Raw genomic sequence first — 21,872 nt, 5'->3', positions numbered from 1 at the left:
ACCTACATCGTGAAGGATATCCATGTTATTTCCGCTATAATGTGAGTCATATAGCGATATTCTGCTCATAGACACATGATACGTGGTTCTCTTCGGTACGGGTACGTAGTACACAGTATGTTACCCTATCCATGTTTGATATGATCTTTATACTTAGATCAAGGTTGTCAACCATTAATTTCGATTGTAGTTCAAAATCACTTACACATTCTAAATTGTATATTCAATAAAAATCAAATTTGAACTAATCATATTTTGGACGAAAAGATAAAGAGGACCAAGTTGGGAACTTTGACACAATATGCCATATGCAAAATGTATGCTTTGTATTTGGAAAATCCTTCAAAATAGCTTATTTATATGCATGGTCTTGATAAGTAAGAATTTCTCAAGGATATTTTATTTTGACAAAATATAAAAAGCAATGAAGAAACAATTAAAAATTTAATAGTAGGCAAGTTGAAACTTGAGTTACAAAAACAACTTCAAATAAGAAAAGTTACCTTTAAAGTCCATGTGAAGGAAGATATCTTCCCATTTCGCAATAGAACAAAGCCAAAGAAAAATTAAGTTCCATGATTATCAATCTTGCTCCATAGTCTCGAGACATATCAAAACGATTTATTTTATATGTAGTATCAAAGACAACCACATCTCAAAAAGAGCTTCACATGATTGAATTCAATCACAAAATACTCAAATAATATGCTCCAACTTATTACTTTCATCCATAGTGAAATCATATTGAGATGCTTCATCTCTATCTTTTAGACCTTTGCATAACTTTAGAACATGCGAAACATTATTCTTTTTACCAACATTACTATGTAATTGAAGAAAATTCTAAATTTATTTTTATAAAAATGGTAGATACCCTACTTTTATCCCCTTTTCCAATAGAAGCACTCTCATTATAATACTTATTGAACAACTAGCTTTTGATAACAATAATATGTGGCCTTGATTACTAATAGGAATGTCACGATAAGCAAGAAGGAGCCAAACCTCTTTATCTTCCAATAATGCATGGCTAAGAGGATTTCTAAAATATGTAACTACTAATCCTTGAAGCCAATTTTTCTTTTAATAATAAACATTTTTAGACAACAAATGAATATTGGACTTTTATGTCTTGTTTGTCTTTCTACTTCAACAACTTTTGATGTTTAGCAATACCAACATGATGACAAATATAATTTCTTTTATAAATATCCTCAATATTATTCTTTATGCATTTGTAATTGTGATATCGTGTAACCATTAACACCTGATCACCTTGAAGCTGTAATATTGAGGATATTGATTGAAAAGCTTAAAATAAGGACTTTCATTATTCAACGTAGATAGTCGAAACCTATTTATCAAATAAACAACAGCGATAAAAACTTCAACCACAAAATTAATGGAATATTGGTATGAAACATAATGGTTAATATTGTCAAACACATAACAAACCTTATTCAAACAGCAAGAGTAATTCATAAAAATAATATCAATTTCATTCATAGAGTAAATTCAAAGTATATCAATGAATAACTAAACCAATCCTAGCTAAAAAGAAATCTAATTTAGTATTTTTATACATAAGTCGTAAAAATTGAATTTGGAACTTGAGTTCACGGGGAGGTGTCAACTCCACCATGAACATCAATTATCCTCACTATTCTTGCTTCATAGTCTTTACATCATATTTTTAACTTAACATAAATTACAGACTACGAAGTATATAATACATTCTAAACATCTTAGGAATTGAATTTAGGATCTAGTGTATGTGTGAAGTGGTGCTGAAGCCTATAAATAGTGTTTTGAGGTTGGCTAATGCGCTCAGCGCACGGTTGTTGCGTTGAGTGTGAGATCCAGCTGGTTGGTCGTAACTCTGGACTCACCAGGTTGCATTGAGCGTTGCTTACTGTGCTAGGTGCACCACCCCTTACACTGAGCATATTCTGGACAATAGTTAATTTATGAATTTCTCGAATTTAGATGCACAACGCATGATTTGTGCTCAACGTGAGTCCTTTTGTGTTGGGTGTGACATTAGCGATGAGCGTGGTCAAATCTTATCCATAAATTTAGAACTTATTCTCTTTTGTCCGGAATGAAGCCTACAAGCATTCCAAAGGTGAGATTTTACCATCTAAATAATTATTAATTATGTATTAGTATAATTTTATTAATTTGAGTTGATTAAGTAGTTAAAATGACATGAAAAGAATATATAAAATATAAATAATTTGACACTTAACAATTAACAACTTTTTTATAGTTTTGTTGATATATTTGGGTTCCTGCCCGTTTATAGTTATGGTAAAGTAGTTGTTATATGCTCAATGTAAACACATTATCAATATTGTGCTATATGGTAGTTATATATTAATCAAGCTGCATAATATGATCTATATGATACATATTAAGTTATTTGGCTTCAAACTTATTTTTAATTAATTATCATTTTTACATATTGCAAAAATCATTGTCTTTCTCTTTTTAACAAATTAACTTTTCAATATCTCTAAATAAATTTTCACTTTATAAAAAAAAATGAAGTTAAAGTTTAAAAAATATCCACTTTTCAATCTTTAAATAGTTAAGAAGATTAGACAAGACAATGCTATAATAGTGTAAGCCTCTCTGACTTCCCACACATCATACTGGTTAAAAGTCAAAGGTTCAAATACTGAAAATGATGATTGTTAGGAGATGATAGTCATGCACCTGTGAAAGGACTATCATTATCTATCGGGTGGGTGAATATCCTTAATTATATAAAAAATTAGATTTGACCTTACCTTTTTTTCGTGCAAATATCTAATGAACCTCCCATCATATTTTGGTTGTTATTTGATAAGTTACTTGTGATTTATTGATGTTATTTTGTTGCCTTAGGTGGATTTATGGGTTTAACCTTGAATCTTCCAAATTTGGTGAGTTTGTTGAAGGGCATACTATCTTCTTTAAGTGAAACCAACCCTTATCTCATTTGGTTCATTGTTGATAATTTTGTTGCGCCTTTGATCAAGTGTTTATGTCGTTTTTCTATGACAATGATGTGTCCCGAGGGGTAACTACAGAGAAAGCAAAAGAAGCTCATGCAACACACTATAAGGAAAGAAATTAAATATTCTAGAATAAATGATCCTGGTTGTTGCCACAATTTAAGGAATATGTTTCCTTAATAATTGCTGCATATTATTTTGTCAAATAATATATTTTCAGCTTTCTTTCCTATATTAGTGTCATAGTCACCATCATTCAAGAGATTTTGATTTTGTTTCTTATCATGCCCCCTCAAGCTGGTAGGTGGACCTGAATGCACGTCGAACTTGTTGTGAAAGATGAGAAATTAATGTTTAGCGAGTAGTTTGGCGAAGGCATTTGCGATTTGCTTAGATGTAGATATGTAATGAGTATCAAGAGCTCCCACGGTTACTTTCTCACAAACAAAGTGATAGTCATGTTCAATATGTTTGATGAGAGCATGAAACACATGATTTATTGTCATATGAAGAACACTGATATTGTCACAAAATAGTTGTGGAGCTTGAGCGAGAGAGACACCTACATCGTGAAGGATATCCATGTTATTTCCGCTATAATGTGAGTCATATAGCGATATTCTGCTCATAGACACATGATACGTGGTTCTCTTCGGTACGGGTACGTAGTACACAGTATGTTACCCTATCCATGTTTGATATGATCTTTATACTTATATTATGGTTGACTATTAATTAATAATATATTTAAAATATTTTATTTTAATTTTCTTTGATTTAATTTTATATTTAATTTGGATAATTTATGATCTAATATGATGTAATAATATGACTATTTTCACTTAAGTGTATTTTGATTAATGAAAACTAAATAAATGAGTTAAATTAAATTTTGAGAAACAAATCATTCAAGATTCTTTTAAAGAAATAATTTTATTTAAATTGAGAAGTAAAAAGTAGTTTGGGTTATCCAAGTAAGCCTAATAATCTAATACCCATACTATTAAAACCAATTTCATTTTAATCCTAACTTTTTTTGCCTTTGTCTTCTTCTTCTCCATGGTGGCTGCTCCTCTTTTCTCTTCTCTTTCTTTGTTTTTTTGCTCTATTATCGTCATTCTTGTTGGTTTTTGGTTGATGGGGTTGGTTAATTAGACATATGGCGGTTTGAAGTTCATGGATGAGAAAAAAAACATCTTTAATGGTGGTTCACTTGGAAATGAGTATCAATACACGAATCGGGGCATATTGGGTCATAAAAGTACCGCAAACCAGTACTCATGAACTAATTTGCGGTTCTCCAGTCAAGCCAACGAATCTGGTTTCTATGATTCTGCTTCATGATTGAGCGGACAATAGTAGATTGCTTCTTAGAAGACCATGAGATGCAATTAGCACCAAGAAAGATGCAATACCATGTCGTACTTCGTGTAGTGATAGGGCAACTAGCCCAATAAGCATCACTAAACCCATACAAGGAAGGTGAGGTGTTAGATAGATAAAGATCTCCACAGGATTGTGTGCCTTGGAGATAGCACAAGATTCGCTTAATCACCTTTAAATTTGTCACAACTGATTTGCTAAAGTGTTGACAACATGAGTAGTGTGTGGACAATTGAAAGTCAAATACTGAAGTGTACTGAGAATGCTATGAAATTTGTAGCATCAACGATGACATTATCTATAGATCAAGGCTTTTGTTGGAGGACTTGTGATGTGGCAATGGCAATATTGCCCAACATTTTTGTTGTAGATAACATGTCATGAATGCATTTATGTTGAGTGAGGAAAAGACTACTCGAAAATGAATTAACTATATTCCCAAGAAGTAATGTAAAGCACCAAGGTCTTTAACGGAAAAATGAGGGCTAAGCTATTGAAGGAAAGTTGCCATTAAGGAATAATTGTTACTTGCAACTAAAATATCATCGATATAGATTAAAAGCATTGTTATCACTGAGCTTGTTTTAAAAATGAATTATGAAAAACCTGCTTTAGTGCAAAGAAAGCCAAGATGAAGCAAGAATTTGGATATAGACAATCAAACCATACATGAAAGCTTGTTTGAACCCATGATGAGATTTCTTTAATAAGCATACAATGTGAGGTGCATCGGGATTCACAAGTCCATGAGGTTGCTCTATGTATATTGTTTCCTTTGTGCGTCATGCATAAATATATTTTTAACGAATGGAGATCAATTGTCATCATTCATGTCCCGATCCATGTCCATATTCAATAAAAAAATGACACTTCAAAATTATAAAAATAAAAACTATTATGTTTACTCTTTTCACTAAAATTTTATTGGCTAGAGACAAGAAGACACCATTATTTTAGAATAGAAGATCTTCATTCATTTTTGACATCAAATTGCCTTATATTCCAAAGAGAAATGACAAGGTGTATAGTTGTGAGAATGATTGCATGGTGAAAATATATGGTAATTGTAATTGAATGGTAAAAACCTAAGCTTTATGCCAAAGGAACCTAGTTCATTGGAGCATGAATTAGGTACATATGTGTGAATCTCTTTGTCTCAACTCTATATTGATCTAGTTGTTTATTATAAATGTGGAACTAATTTAGGGATGACAAAATACCCGACCTGTGAGTACCCATCAAAATACCTACAACAGATACCTACAAAAATAGCTTATAGGTGAAAATGAGTATCATAATACTCAACTTGCGGGTACCCACATATATATTTTAATTAAATATTTTATATATTTTATTATTATTTTAACATTATATTTTGTATATTTATCATTATTTCATAATAAATTTTAGTGATTAGATTATATTCATAAAATTAAGATATTTTAATTAAATAATAATTATTAGTTGAGTAATATGAAATGTACATATCATATTACTTAAATATTAATTATTTTTACATATTGATTATTATAAAATATATAAAAATATAATTATAATTAAAAATCCATTGGCAATTGGATGGGTTTGGATGGATAGAAAACTATCCACCAATCCATATAAATTCACTACATCACATTTTTAAATTATCCAATTCATCCATATCGAATGGATTCTAATCCATCCATGCTATCCATGTATCCATTTTAATGGATTGGATGGATGAATATCCAACCCACTTTTTTTAATTTGAACAAAACAATTTTAATAAAGCAATTTGAAGAAAAAAAATTCTTTCAAAATTATTATTTAATAAATCATTTTTAAATATCAATTTTAAAAAAATTTAAAAAGTGTTTTTTTTTTAAAAATTATTCTTAAAAAGTGATTTTTTAAAAAACACATTTTAAAAAATAATTTTCTTAACAAACACTTTTAAAAATTGCTTTTTTGATAAGCACTTTTAAAAAGGTCAATTTGTGAAGTTTTTTTTATAAGCAATCTTATTGGAAAAAATCTATGGTGCAACATAATTGACAGTGGTGTAAAAGTTCGGTTCAGTTTTTGACACAATTTAGTGACCGAACATAACACAAAAATACGGTTCATTTCTACTTGATTAATCGCAAATTTTATTTAGGCACCAAACCGAACCGTTCATTAACGATTTGGTTTTTTAACTTATTTAAAGAAAATCCTTTAAAAAAATAGATGAACAAAAGTTGCAAGGTATAGAGTCAACTAAATGAATACTAAACATATTAATATTAAAGTATTTAATACTCTTTCTAGTAAAATTCTAGTAAAACAATAATAATTCAACATCTCAACGCACTACAAACTTGAAATTTTAGTCCACAAAATCTTCGACAATGTCCAACAAAATTTAAGAATGACAAATTTGGTACCAATAATTTAGTCCAACAGTAACACCTAATACTCCACATCATTAGTAATATCCTCAAGTTCTTCCTTTATTTTCTTTTAGTTCGTTAATTTCTTTATTTAATTAATTTCATATCTACATATTGATAAAATGTATACTAATTTTTTAGTTTTTTTTCTATCTTCTCAATGGATAATAGAGATAATAGATATTTAGGTTTGTTTACTAATTAATTTTTTCTATTTGCGTCTTATTTATAGCCTATATGTATTAATAATTCTAAATTCTTAATCACATTTTATCTCCTAACTTTAAAGCTTAACCAGTCAAATATAAAATAAAATTATTTTTTAATATGCGGTTCGGTTCTAGCTGTTCCAAAATTTATAAAATCGTGAACCAAACCAAACTTAAATGGTTCTAAATAAAAAACTGAACCGAACCGCAAAACCGAACTAAGGAGCTCAACCAAACCGCATTTTATGGTTCGGTTTCATCAGTTTCGGGTTTAAATCGGAACCGTTTACACTCCTAATAATTGGGACTTCCATAAGTTATATGCAACAGTCCATCATTCTGAAATATTTCATTTTGTTATTATATTATCACATTAGTCAATAACAAAAATGATATATTTATACTTTGCATTAAGATGTTGGGTTAAAACACTAAGGTCGAAATCGTTTATACTTTTGATAAACACTTTTTAAAATCACAATTGCAATTTTCAACTTTTGTAAAATGTGTGGAATTGTGCTTAGAAAGGTGAGAGTGATTTTTTTATATTAATTGGGAAAAAAATGTTTTTATTTTTTTGGATGGATTGGGTAATCATCAAAATGGATATACCCATGGATATCCATTGATATAATGGATGGATTTAAATCGATCCATTATCAACATTATCCATTGGATTATATCCATTTAAATCCGTTAGAATTAATGGATTTAAATGAATTTAATTTGGATGGATTTTAGATTATGGATAATTTTGCAACCCCTAACTGGTAGTATGATTTTAATAATGGTGCTTCTCATAACTAAGTATATCCATCAAACTATGAATACATTTTTTAATCTCCTAGGTTTTCTGTTTTCCTGTCTGTTAAATCAAACCCTTCATCTTGATCTTTTGGTCAACATAATTCCTAGAGAGCCAACAATATTTAGGGATGACAAAAAATCTGACCTGTGGGTATCTTTGGAAATACTACAATAGGTACCCGCAATAATAACTTATGGGTGAGAACATATTTTATGATATCCGCTTTATGGGTACCCGCAAATTTTAAATTTAGTTTTTAATTAAATTATATATATATTATAATTTTTTATTATTGTTTTAAGAATATATATTATATATTTTATAATTATTTCATAAAATTTACACCTATTTGACTATGATCGTAAGTTTAACATATAAATTTCATATCATTCATGTAATAATTATTTTTATATTTCGATTATTATAAAATATATAAATATATAATTCAAATTAAAAAATTGTTAGGTACTTGCAAATACCCACTACCGGCATGAGTACCCGCAAAAATTATAAGTTTGGGAAACGAAAGCACTACCCATACTCGCTCACGTTTGTTGCCATCCCTAGCAATATCATACACCAAACTAACACTACTTAGTATTTTTGGTTTTTTTAACTATAAATCAAACAACTACAAACTATGTAATTAATTTTATTTTATTTAAAAACAAAAAAAGTCTATAAAAATATCATAAACTATGTTTTTTTGCAATAAATTATCCCAAAGTTTTTTTCTTCATGCTATTATTGATAAAATTGTCATTGAATAAAGATAATATTAAATTTATAGTAGCAATACAATTTTTTCATGCATTTTATTTTTATTCTTAGAATTATTTATCATCTTCTCAATTAATTCTCTATTATGATGATGTTTTCTTTTGAATATATTCACATACATACAATATTACATTCTTACTATTGTGAATATGATCATAATGATTTTCAAGTTGGTTACTTAGTCTACTAATAATTTAACAATATATTTTTATATTAACAAATTTTATTAAATGATAAAGTGTAACAAGTAACTAAAAATTAATAATAACTATTTTTAAGACATAAAATTTAGAGGGACTTCCATACACTTTTCAATAAAAAATTTAGACCTATTTTATTTCAAATGAAAGAAAATATCAGTCTAGTTAGCCTAGGAAGCAAACACACCTAATATAAAAAAAGAAGAAGAAGAAAAAACACGAAATAACCCAAATTGAAAAACTCCAACCCTCACACTCAAATTCCTTGTAATCTCCCTCTGCCTCTGCAATCCCGTCGCTCTTCTCTGTTTTCTATTTCCATTCACCTTTGTATTTCACGATTTATACCCTTTGTGTTTGGTCAAAAAAAAAAAAAAAAAACAAACAAATAAGTTTAACATTATTTGTTTCTCTCTCAACAATAATAAGAAAATAAAAAAAAAACCCTTTCCCTCTCTCTACAATCCCTTCACTTTGATTTTCTCTTTTCAATGCTAACCCATAATCCTCTACATCTAATCTCACCATACCTTCCCTAAACCCTCTTCTTGAATCTCTCTTTCTCTCACCATGTCTCAACGATCTCCTCCGCTTCCAACCGTCGAACCCTCTCACCCACCCTCGCCGGAGCCCGATTCCCATAAGGAACAACCCGCCACCGCCGCTCCTCCTGCAACCACCCGGAGCAACCGCCCATCCCGGGCTTGCACTCTTCGTGCTGCTGCCCGCATCCGTTCAGCGTCGCAGCAGGAAGCAGCAACCATCAGGCGCCGGCCCAAAGCCGCTAAGAAGGAGCAGCAGCGGCATCACGAGGAGGATTCGCCACCGCCGTCGCCGCGCCAACAGCAATGCAGCAAGATCGTGACGCCGCTGGTGGAACCGCCCCCGCCGTCGCTGTTGCCACGGTGGAACCTCCGGTCCATGTGGGAGTTAGCTTCCGTACTAAATTTCTTGAATGTGAGATTCAAAGTTTTGATCTTTGTTGTTGGATTGGGTTTATGTATTATTGTTTTCGGAATTTTTAGGGTTTGTGTTTTTTCCCCTTGTTGCAGCTATTTAGGGATATTTTGAATATATCAGTAGAATTTTCAGCTGAAGAGTTCGAAACAGCACTTCTTAACCCTAATGACACTTTGGGTGATATACATATGCCTTTGTTAAAGGTTTGTGTTTACTGCATTTCCTCTTTCTTCTATAAATGTTTGGTCCTGAATCCTTATCTTTGGGGAATATGTTATTTTAGTACTTATTGTTATTTTCTCATCTGAAGTTATTATATGAATGTTACCATCATTGTTTTCTTTTTTCTGCTGTTATTTTTGGTAATTTAACAAATTTTCCTATGCTTGTGATTTTAAATATGCACCTTTGACTGAAAATTATGGTTTTGAGCTAGTTTAGTTGAATGCATTGCTAGGGTGACAGAGAAAATTCTGAATCATGAGTTATGGAGTTCGATTTTTGGAGTTTAACTAGGATCATAACAGGCGGTTGTGGTTGAATGAAAATAGATTATTCAACTTGAAATTTACTGGGGTTAGTTCGAGCGTTAAACGTTAATGTATTCATATGTTTTGGAATTGTCTAAAACTCTACATGACAAAGGTGAGAACTTTGCTAAATTTTCTATTGAATAGATAAAAATATTGAAAATAAAAGTGTGGACTACAACTCACTGCTCAAATTTTGGGATACGGTGGGGTAATTGGCGTTGCAATTTGGATTTTGATGGAAGGAACGAAGCTAAATGCTCACAATCTTGGAGTTTGTGAGTGCATTACCAATTGATGGACTCATGGCCACAAAATTAAGTTGAACAATATAATACTGTGAGATGAAACGGAAATGGCCTCTTTGCTTGAGAGGGTAAGGCTGCTGGCTGCATACGTCTACCCTCTCAAGACCCCGCTAGGTGCACTGGGCTACCCTTTTATAAAATGGAAATAATTTTGTAACAAAGTTGCATGTTTGACAGATATCAGTATGTTCAGAGCAAGTACTTGATTACAGGTTTTGTTGGATATATGAGAAACCATCTCCTTAGTCCTTAGTGTTTGGAAGAGATAAGTACTTGTTATGCCTTTTATCCACCCTAGTTTTAAAACTTGGTAGCGGTTGTGTTTGCTTTTAAAATCCTATTAAATTTCATTTATTTGTAGTAGTTTTAGGTAGACAAATTGTAAGCTGAACCAAATGGGTACAATTCCAATTGCAGCTATATAATTTTTAAGTCTTTTCTGGGTTTAAGCCATGTGTTGCCTCACTGTTCTTAATGTTCTGAGTGCCAATCAATCTCAAAGACAGTCAAGATCAATATTGTACGACACTGATAGATACTTTGCTGACCAGCGTGTAAAGAGGTTATTCTGCTTGCTCACAAATAAATTGGTAGAAGGAAAGATCAATGTTGGTGGATTCTCAATTTTAATGCAAAAGTCTTCTTTGTACCTAATCTTAATGCATGGTTTTTAGGATGGATTATATTTTCCTGTCAGATTCAAAACTTGTAGGAAAATTATAAGTGAAAAATGTTTGAGGATTTATGTCTTTATTGAAATTCCTGTGCTTCAGTGAGAAAAGGGTTTATATTACAGGGGGTATTCTAAAAGTCCATGATCGAATGATTTATGGACAGATTAATTGATCAAAACAGTGGTGGTACATTAGTTGAACTTATGGAAGATTCTAAGTCTGCAGTGGTGCAATGAACCTCTGCCAATTGCAATGTATATGCCACTACCAAACTTATACTTTCTAGGGTCCTTGATATTTTGAGTATGTAGAAACTTCAGAGAGAGGCTAATCTAATGTCTGTTAGATATATTGTCAAGTGAGTGAGAGAATGTTTAAGGGTCTTAAAGTTTAAGATCTTGTAAGAGGTATCTGAAATTGTCTTTGTAGCCTGTTATAGGGAAATGATCTGTCAGTTTCATTTCCTCTGGAGAATCAGTACTTTGTTCTTTATGCAGTCACATGTATGCGAAACTGTTGCTTCTCTGACAATACTATTTATTAAATGTTTCTATAGGCAATCCCTCCCATTACGCGAATGGCACTCACACATGATACTTGGATAACTGTATTATGCAGAAAACTGAGAGATTGGTGGTACTGGGTAATGAGGCACTTTCATTCAGCACGTTGGTATTTAAGAATAATGTATATTTAGTTGAGTTAACTTGGGATGGATTGAAATGCAGGTTGCTAATGGGGATATTCCAATTGTTGCTTCACATGGGTAAGTACTAAACTAGCCATGAAATATCTACAAACCTATGTTATTAATATATACTCCTTTCCCAAGTCTCATCCTATTCTAACATGGCAGGGCGGAGATTGAAGTATATAAATCACTTGATCCTGGGGTCCGTGTTGTCATCTTAAAAGCATTATGTGACATTCGTGCTGAGGTACTGTTACTATTTAGTGTTTAATATTTTTTTTCATCTCTTTTTCTAAAATGGGGAAACTTGGTAGGATGAGGTCATTCTGATTGATTTAGCTTGGATCTAATTGGAAAATAATGAAGAGTCCATTCAAGCTGAGTGCTGCATTATGGCATTATATTCTATGCATGGCATTTTCCTGTTCATCAACCTTCCTTTTTTGGTTTATTTTGTATCAAGTGATTCTTTGTGTAGTGCATTTAATGGTGCAACATTTAGCTGAGATAGGTTGCTTTTTATTTTATTTTTTATAATAGCCTATTTTGTCTTGTAATACAGTTCATATAGATTCGTGGTCAGATATATATTTAGTGCTTAAATGGCTTGTGTCTAATTAGGCATCCTTTTTCTCCAATAGTTTTGTTTCAGATGTGTACATAAAAGATTAAATTGAATTTGGTGAATATTTTACAGCAAGAAGATATCCGAAGTTACATTGACAACTCAATAAAACATGGTGTTCAACTTTCAACTTTCCGAAAGGAGCGTATTGGTGGTGATTCACATGGAATTTCTTATTGGTAAGATACTCTTCCTTTCACTTCAACCTATTCAAATTTTGAATGCCCTATTGGGAAATTATTGTGTATTTATATCTGTCTTTTGATTCATTTAAATTTTGATTAATGCAGGTATGAAGACGACCCAATTATTGGTCATAGGTTGTATCGGGAAATAAGAAAAACTGAAGTGGTTCAAGTGAAGAAAGGGAAAGCAAGAGGTTCCCAAGTTCTTTCTAATACATCATATCAGTGGGAAGCAGTTGCTACTAATTTTGATGAATTTCAAGATGTCTCTGTAAGTTACTGAAGCTAATGTATTTGTGTTAAGTGGGCATGTTTTTGCAATTATTGAGTGTTTTCATTGGAATTGTGACTGCAAGGTATAGATTTGTGACCTAGATAATGAATCACTTGATTGATTAGCATTAGGGTTTATATCTGAAATCATAAATTGGTCCTAATTTTATTATAAATTGGTCATGCATTGGAATCCTGGAAACAACCTCTTCGATTGCGAAGGTAAGACTGTGCTACCTTCCCTAGGCTGCCCATTTTTTAGAAAACTTGCCCTAAATTATGAGTGAACATAGAACCTGTTTGTGCTTTGAAAAATGTGCTCCATGAAGGATGTGTGAACCAGATATCAGAATTAGCTGTGGCAATTGTTTAATGGAATCGGATATTTAATGTAGTCCATCTATCACATTCAATTCTATTCAATGATCCACTCTCTAATCTTATTTTATAGTTTGATTTTAGATCTTTCACAATTTTCACTAAAAAAAATGAAAAAACAGAACTTTCACAATGCCCATATTTGTTTATTTTCCGATGATAGGATTAACAGTTATTTTTCTTTTTTCATTTTTAGAGGGAAACAATAAAAGTGAGATTCACCAAACCCTCCCCTGCTTTTTAAATGGATTGCGACTTCAATTCTTCATTTGATCTAAGTCTTATTTCGATTTATTCATCTTATTGCATAGGAGAAGCTTTTATCGAGTAAAAACAGAATGGAGGCTTCTGTAGGGAAAAGGCTGAAGATAGACATGCTTCCTGAAATTGAGAAAGTTCACAAGGTAATTTATTTATGTTTGTTAACTGTCTCTTACTCTCTTTTTTGTTTTGGATGGCAGCGGTTGAGGAAAGTGAGAAGTTAGGGGGCAGGCTGATAATTAAACTCAAATCATGTGTTCTTTTGATCTTTCTTTTTGGCCTGTTCATGGAGTTTCTAACTGACAAAATTGACCTATATATTTATGCATCGCAGAGAAAGGAGAAGTTGCTGAAAAAGCAGCACAGAGAAGCTCTTCTTCTTGATAATTTCTACGGTGTAGATGGGCTTGCCCCAGGGCGTTCACTTCGTGATAGGAAACCTGTTACCTACACTTATGGTAAGAGCAAGGTTTAACCTGTTATAACTTGTGCAGAATTACAGAATGGAAATATGAACTTATAAAATGTGATTATGGTATAAACTGTGACTCACATACTGAGTAACTATGGTTTTTACTTTATATGTTTGCATTCCGTTCAACTATTAACCAAAATAAAAATTACCTGAACTTCCCGCGTTTCTATTTGTTTGGACATGAGAATCGTTATGTGCGGATTTTACATTAACCTAACAGTTAATTCCAATGTTATTGTAGATGATTATGATCGGTCCATCAATGAGGCGATTAAGATAACGAAGTATGTAAATCATCTTTTGTCTTACATTCTGTCCCTCTTTCTGGCCATTCTTGATATGATTAACTATTTTTTCCCTATGTATTTGTGTATTTTGTTATGGATAGCAAAAGGTGTCAATTGTAGTCATTTGATTATACTTTAGTACTCACGGCACATATATCTGTTTCTTCCTTCGTCAGAAACAAACAACCATCCCCAGAACATATACCCAGGAGAGAAGTTAGAGCAAAACCTGAAACTTTGACTAATGGTAAATGGAGTGGTTCTTCACCTGCCCCACAAGATTTGAATTTTCGTATGTCATCTCCTAAATCACCTGACTTTAATGATGAAGAGGATGAGGATCAACCTGACACATTTGACCGTAGGTGTGTAGCTTTTTCTCCTCTTCAAATAATGTTATATTTGATGCCATTTATCAGATTTTCACTAATTATCTTGTTTTAACATCATCAATAGGAAAAGACAGAGGCCTCAGCGGTATTCAGAGAAAGAGTTTGTTGCAATGTCAGATAATGATGCAGACTTTGACACAGATAATGATGATGATGATGATATTGTTGGAGAAGCTGTATATGATGAAGAGTATCTCCGGAAACGTAAGCAAAAGAAGGTTTCTAGTGGCTCTGCCTCTGAAGGAGATGAAGAATATCATTGGGATGAAGACAGTGTTGAAGATGAAGATGAAGAAGATGAAGATGAAGATTCGTTGAGTATTAGTGAAGATAGCGACAAGCCCCGTAAATTCAAGCAATTGCGAGGCCGTACTAGGAGGGAAACTAAAAAGAGGTCCGTCGGTGAAATTCAATCAGGTCTAAGACGCAGTAAGAGGGCCACCAGAAACCGTATAAACTACCATCAGTATGAGATGTCTGATTCTGAAGCCGAGTTTGATAAACCTGAGAAGTCTAATAATGCTTCAGATGATCACTCAGATCCCACCGAGGAAGGGGATTATATGATAGACAGTGAAGATTCAGATGACAATGAAGATCATGAAATTAAAGTAGTTGAGCCTGTTACTAACCCTTTGACCGACATAGAAAACGAATGTCCTGCTGTAGGAGAGAATGAACACAACCAAAATGAAAACCGGCCTCCTGAAAAATCAAGTAGTCCAGGTCAGGAGGAAGCTGATGATGGCATGAAAAAGAGACGTTTCCTTGATTTGAATGAGCTTGCTCCTAGCTCAGGATTTGATGACGGTCTGACAAAAGATGAGGGCAATGATGATTACTGAATAGTAGTTTTTTAATCAGGGAAGCCAATATGTATGATAATAGAACTGAACTATAAATTTTGTTATAATATGCCTCAAAGGAAGTTACCACACAGGATCTGTTCCTATGGCAATCTAAGCAAAGCAGCACATGATGCATGATTTGACGCCAGAAGCAGCATGATAGTGAGTTCTGTAGATTAGTCATTTTTTAGTATTTAGTATTTTCTTCTACATTCAAATGGTCTCTAAGAAAATGAATGAGAATTTGTTGGGCATTATTTTGGCCCATTCATTCCATTGTACTATAACTGTTAACGAGTATTGTAACTTTAAAATTATGTGGCTTTTAGATTATTGATAGTGATCAGATTAAGTTGAACATTAGGGTTGACATGCATTCTCTGTTAGTATGATCAAATCAGAAAATGGTAATTATAATGAAATTGACTTCTGAAACTGCTATATGGAAATTGTCAGGCTGTTTAATTGTCATCCTCATATATATGGAAATTTAATTTAATATAAAATGTCAATTTCTTGTCTCATTAATTTTAAAATTTCCATTGTGCTGTTATTTTTTACATATTTTTCACATGTTTCCCTTTTACTATCAAAGGATCTTTGATCTTGTTTTAAGGTGATGGCTCAAAATAGTTCATATAATTAAATTCATAAATCACCCAAAAAAGTGGTATCATACAAATTCATGGAAAAACTCTTCTAAAGCCCTCTAGAAAGTGAAAAAGCCAGTACATCTAGTATTGCACAATTGAAAATTAAATCCGTTTATGTTTCTTCAGAATTTTCCCTTCTAGTTGAGTGTAGTTCTAACTTTCTTTTTAATATTGGTTTTGATTCTTGGTGTAGACCAAAGATGAAAAACATTGATGTGAGCTGTCGTATGCCACATTAGCGTCGCCACACATGATTATATGGACTAAAATTTTAAAAAGAACCTAATTTAAAGAGACTAAAACTAAAATTATATTTTTCTAAAAAAACTTGGTTGATTTCTCCTTTTGTCTATATTATTCTTCTTGCTATCAAAGCCACAACTTGTCTAGGTTACCATCTCTATTATCCATAATTTCCTTTTCTCTATATGCCATCCTTCGTCGAGCTAACCTAAGACCACTACAAGGACAATCACATCTCCCCGCTCCTAAGGTCGAGCATCACTGAGATTTGCAACAATCACCCAAGTTGTTATTCTACTGAACAAATGGCTAAGAGTGACAAATGAATGGACTTGGATACTAATGGATGGATGAAAAAATCAATCAATTCATATAAATTCATTTAAACTATTTTTTAAGTTATTCAATTAATTTTTAACAATTAGTTATAGAGTGTTCTATGCACTGTCAATGTAAAGATTTATACATAATCATTACACCATTCACCATTCATTTGGAATACTTTTTTGAAGAGTCAATGATCATTAAATATAAATGGTAGATGATGTAATGACAGTGTATAAATCCCATATATTGTCGTTGGGTACATTTGTTTCTCATACTTATATAGGTTATGTGCTTAAGAATAAACTTTGAATTTAACCACTTACACATGCCCTATAATTAATATCAATTTAATAAAATATTAAAAGTGAGGGTAAAAAATCATGGGTGAATTTACTTGAATTGAATTTTATTGAATATTAAATAAAATTGAAAGCAAAGAACGTTATATTTTGAATTTTGTTTTTTGGATGAACTAGACATCCATCCAAGTGGATATATCCATAAATATCTATTGGATATAACAGATGGATTCAAATCTACTTATTACTAGAGTTCTCAATTGGAATTCATCCATTTAAATCAATTAGCTCTGATAGATGAATTTTTGTATGAATTTAATTTTCATAAATTTGGATGAATTATGAATTTCTGATAATTTTGTCATCTCTGTTGATTACTTCATAACATAAGAAGATGAGGGAAGGCTAGAAGAGTTTTTTTTGAAGTATTTTTTTTAATAAATAGAAAATTTTGGTTCTCATCAAGTAAGATTTTTTACAAATCCATGCTATCGTTGTTTTTTGTTAGGTAATGTTAGTATTTTTTCATTCAAACTTAACATCGGGATATAAGGCCTCGATGACCAAAATATTAAGAGTTCGATTCATGAGAGTGATACTTGTAGAGATAAACCAAACTAAAATGTAGAAATGATTTTAAAAAACTCAATATTTAGAGAGACAAAAAACATTTAATTCAATAATTTAATAGGTTGAGTTTTGTATACAATTTTAACAAAATCATTTTAAACTAGCTTATATCATTCCCCTAAAGAAGTTTAGAACTATTACAATGAATGAGGTAATTGGGTCTTACCAAAATTATTGTGTTGCTTAAGTTTAAGCAGGTCTAAGTCTAACAAGGAAGAATATATGCATTCGTTTCGTTTACTACTTCTAAGGCTTAACTTCAAAGGGATGGTTATTATTTTATGACGAGGAAGGCTTGCAAGTAAACATATATTTAATGGACACGACCAATATTAATTAATATATATATTAAAAGTAGTTATTTAAAAGAGAATGAAAATAATATTGTTAATGCTGGTATATTAAAATCTTATAACTGAAATCGATTGTGTTCATTCGATACATATCTATGCAATTCTTGCTCTTTTTTAACATTTGTAGTGATTATGGTAATACAAAATAATTTCATATAGGTGTTTGTATTCAAAATTTGGATGATTTTGATATTGGATCTATTTGACAAAAGTGATTGAAAAGGAAGATGAAGGTTGATAAAACATGCAAGGAGTTGAAAGTTTATGACTATAATCTAACTGATTAAATTAAAAATTCTACGTATTTTATTAATTGACTTATGAGTGTATAGTGAGGTAAAAGGGCTTATAGACTGAATAGAGATCCAAGTTTCTCAAATATTCCTGTCTCCATGTATTAATCCAATTAAATTCCATTCAATAATATAAAAAAAATTGTTTTTTGCTTTTATGTTTTTTCTTTTTAAATATGTGTCAACTCTTAATTGGTGTGGGACATAATAAAACATCAAAATTGGGACACATGATCCCTATCCCTTTAGACCTATAAGGGAAAAGTCACCCTATCTAAGTGACTTATCTAGTGAAGGCTTACATGTTAAAGGCATTTTAAAAAATAAGTTTAATCAAATGAGGGTATGAGATTAATAATTTTTTATCAAATAAGTTAACGGATTCACAAGTGCCTTATAATATGTTTGGTTTGAGTAGACTAGATCAGAGGGAAAGAGATGGAAATAATTTTAATTGAAAGAGTAAATTATTACATTTATACTTTAAATGAAATTATACAAATCAATATTTCGTTTTTCACACCTATACAATTAAATAAAATATAGTGATAAAGTATAATTAAGTTAAACAAAATATAATACCGTAGAGACAAATCCAAATAGTATACAAGCTAATACATTTTCATAATTTTTAGTTTGTTACAATATAGCATAAGATTAATTTAAACAATATTTTTTTAGAATTATTTATCATTTTGTAACAAACCAAAAATAATAAGGAGACATTTACTCTTTTATTATTTGGACTTGCCTTCACAATATACCATATTTTGTTTAACTTAATTGCACTCATCACCTTTTTTTGTTTAAAATATTACACTTATTTTTCGTGTAGGGGTAGTTAGTATAATACATGTATATAAATATGGGTAGTTTGTGTAGGCACAAAAAAGAGGGATAACTTTTGTAATTTCCCTCAAACTCGAAGATGTAAGTGTAATTTACTGTGGTTGAAATGAACAAATTTACGTGGTTGTTGCATCTTCATTGAAATATTATAGTTTTGTACACATTTTAATTTAATTACCAAACTAGTGTACTTTTTAAAAATTCGACAATGAATTACCATGTTTCTTATTTTTTCAGCCCCATGCAACACCTTGACAACCATTCCATTTGGAGGTATTTTTGTTGAGGAAAATAAGGATATAGCCACTTCAAGTTATTGTTGAGATATAAAGTTAGAGTGATACATTGATTAAACTTCAACAAGTTAGTTTATTGATCCAACTATTACATTTGATTTCATTCTTCTAACTTTAGTATATTTACCATTTGTTATAAATTATTGTTTTAATTTTGTTATATCTTAAATGTAGATGGCTATTAAAAGGGATATTATTAGTGATTTTAGTGACAAAAATGACATCAAGATATGTAGCGACAATGAGGAGGCCAAGATTGATGTTGGTTCATCTTATAATATAACATATGCTATTCCATCATCATTTTTTCGCAGCATAAATTCTAAAGTTGGTCGTGATTTTGGAAATACAACAACTTCCTTAATAAATATCACTGATAATGATTTGCTTGTTGGGATGTAATTTGAATCCAAGCAAGCAACAATAAATGCTATTAAAGAGTTTCATATTAAAAGTCCCCTTGACTATGTTATTGTAGAGTCGAGACCAGATAGATATGTTGGTCGATATAAATATTTAGGTGCAGGTCGTCAATGGCGAATTTCACGCTTCTCTTAATGTTAAGCATGATATTTATAAGATTAAGAAAATTAGTGAAATACATTTATGTATTTGTGTTAGTTTCTCAAGATAACAATAAATTAAATTCGCCATTCATTTCAGACATTGTTGTTAATTTAGTATCTGAAATCCAAGTATACTAGTTAAGGCACTCATGAAGGAGGTTGTTAGTCGTTTTTGTTATACAGTCACATATTGAAAGATATGGACTACAAAACAAATGACATTGGCCCAAGTTTATGGTGATTGGAAGGGATCATATAAAGAGTTACCTCATTGGATGAACGATGTGCAATATTTTTCACTCGACACAATTGTGAAATATCAAGCATGTTTCTAACGCCCCGAAAAATACTTCTCAAAAACATTGCGGAAAATGGGTAATTTTTTTTTGGAAATAAATTATATAAAATTGCCTCCTTTTCAAATCTTCCTTTTCCGGGACATCACTTTAAGTAACTCGAATGTGGAAAATCAACTTATCGTTATTGAATGATAACTTAACCTGATTCACAATTTCCTGAATAACACAATGCATATAATCGGTTAAGTCATAATTAGTTCATACAAACTAGGTCAACAAAGGCGGAAACTACATCGCCACTAACCTATACAAAATCAAAAAGAAACACAGCCCCCACCAAAAACAAAAAGGGGACATCGACTGGCCCACAAGCTGACTCAAAAGATTCAAGGAATGCTGGACCCCTCACTCGGGTCCTCCTCATCTTCCGAGTCAGACACGAGGTCGATCACCTCCACCGAGCTCTCTACATTTACGAGCTCAACGACCTCGTCCTCTTCTTCCTCTTCCCCCACTTCATTATGCCATAACCCAGTGGCATAATTCGGAGGGGATGACATTCTCAAAATCGAAGCCTTCTTGCAGGGACCTCCTCCAAGAACCCGGCTCCTCGTGGCTCTATTGGATGATGGAGCACCCAAACAATCTGACCACATCCTCCGGCTGTGGGAGGGAACAGCGTCATCACTCCTGACTGGCGGGTATCGAAGTCCATCCTTTGGAGACCTCAGCCTCCTTGGCGGCAAGGTGAAAGAAGTGTCAATGTAGGTGTCGGGTTGAGGAATCATCATCTATGACCCGTTGCACACCATGTGCAACGACAGGCCGCATGGGCCTATGTATGTGTATCGGTGCCCGTCACTATCCCATTGTCCCAGTGGGGACATCGTGAAGTGATAAGCTCGAATGTGCGTGCTGTTGTTGGCTATCTGCATAGCAAATATATACAAAACAAGAACAATACAGCAGAGAGAGTAAGACATCTAATGAACATAAATTCCTTGACGACATGGACTTACTCAGAATATCACACTCAGACATAAAACATATTTTTAACATACAGTCTAGAACCAAAACTTCCCCTCGCCCAGTCCCTCCCCCAGTCCTCGCCCAAGCGAGGCTATGCTCGCCCAGGCGAGAGTTTCTCGCCCAAGCTACAGGGACTTGGACAGAATACCAATTTTGCCCTTTTCGACAACCGAAACACATTTAAACATGGTTTTTCAAACACCTGCACACAGAAAAGTTTCCAACAACATTTATGTACAATATTCACACATTTCATTAACCATCATATATATTCAAAATCATTCAAACATAAAAATCTTGGGTTTCTTAAAACCCAAGTTAACTCAAAAACTTTTGAGATGGTTTAGGAGATCCGGGT

At 32.1% G+C, this 21,872-nt stretch overlaps 1 protein-coding gene across 1 annotated transcript; it reads left to right on the top strand.

Annotated features, from left to right (window-relative positions):
• The first annotated feature begins 9,010 nt into the window (after positions 1-9,010).
• On the top strand, positions 9,011-16,010 carry LOC109338407 (DDT domain-containing protein DDR4-like). Its single transcript, XM_019575640.1, has 12 exons — positions 9,011-9,747; positions 9,843-9,953; positions 11,819-11,905; positions 11,991-12,028; positions 12,119-12,200; positions 12,651-12,757; positions 12,869-13,034; positions 13,726-13,818; positions 14,010-14,133; positions 14,392-14,434; positions 14,614-14,802; positions 14,894-16,010. The coding sequence occupies exons 1-12, from the start codon at positions 9,361-9,363 to the stop codon at positions 15,672-15,674; spliced, it is 2,208 nt and encodes a 735-aa protein (XP_019431185.1). The 5' UTR covers positions 9,011-9,360; the 3' UTR covers positions 15,675-16,010.
• The last annotated feature ends 5,862 nt before the right edge of the window (positions 16,011-21,872 follow it).

The sequence above is a fragment of the Lupinus angustifolius genome, unplaced genomic scaffold, assembly GCF_001865875.1.
Source record: "Lupinus angustifolius cultivar Tanjil unplaced genomic scaffold, LupAngTanjil_v1.0 Scaffold_25_106, whole genome shotgun sequence".
NCBI lineage: Eukaryota > Viridiplantae > Streptophyta > Magnoliopsida > Fabales > Fabaceae > Lupinus > Lupinus angustifolius.
This window is presented reverse-complemented; position numbering and strand designations above follow the sequence as displayed.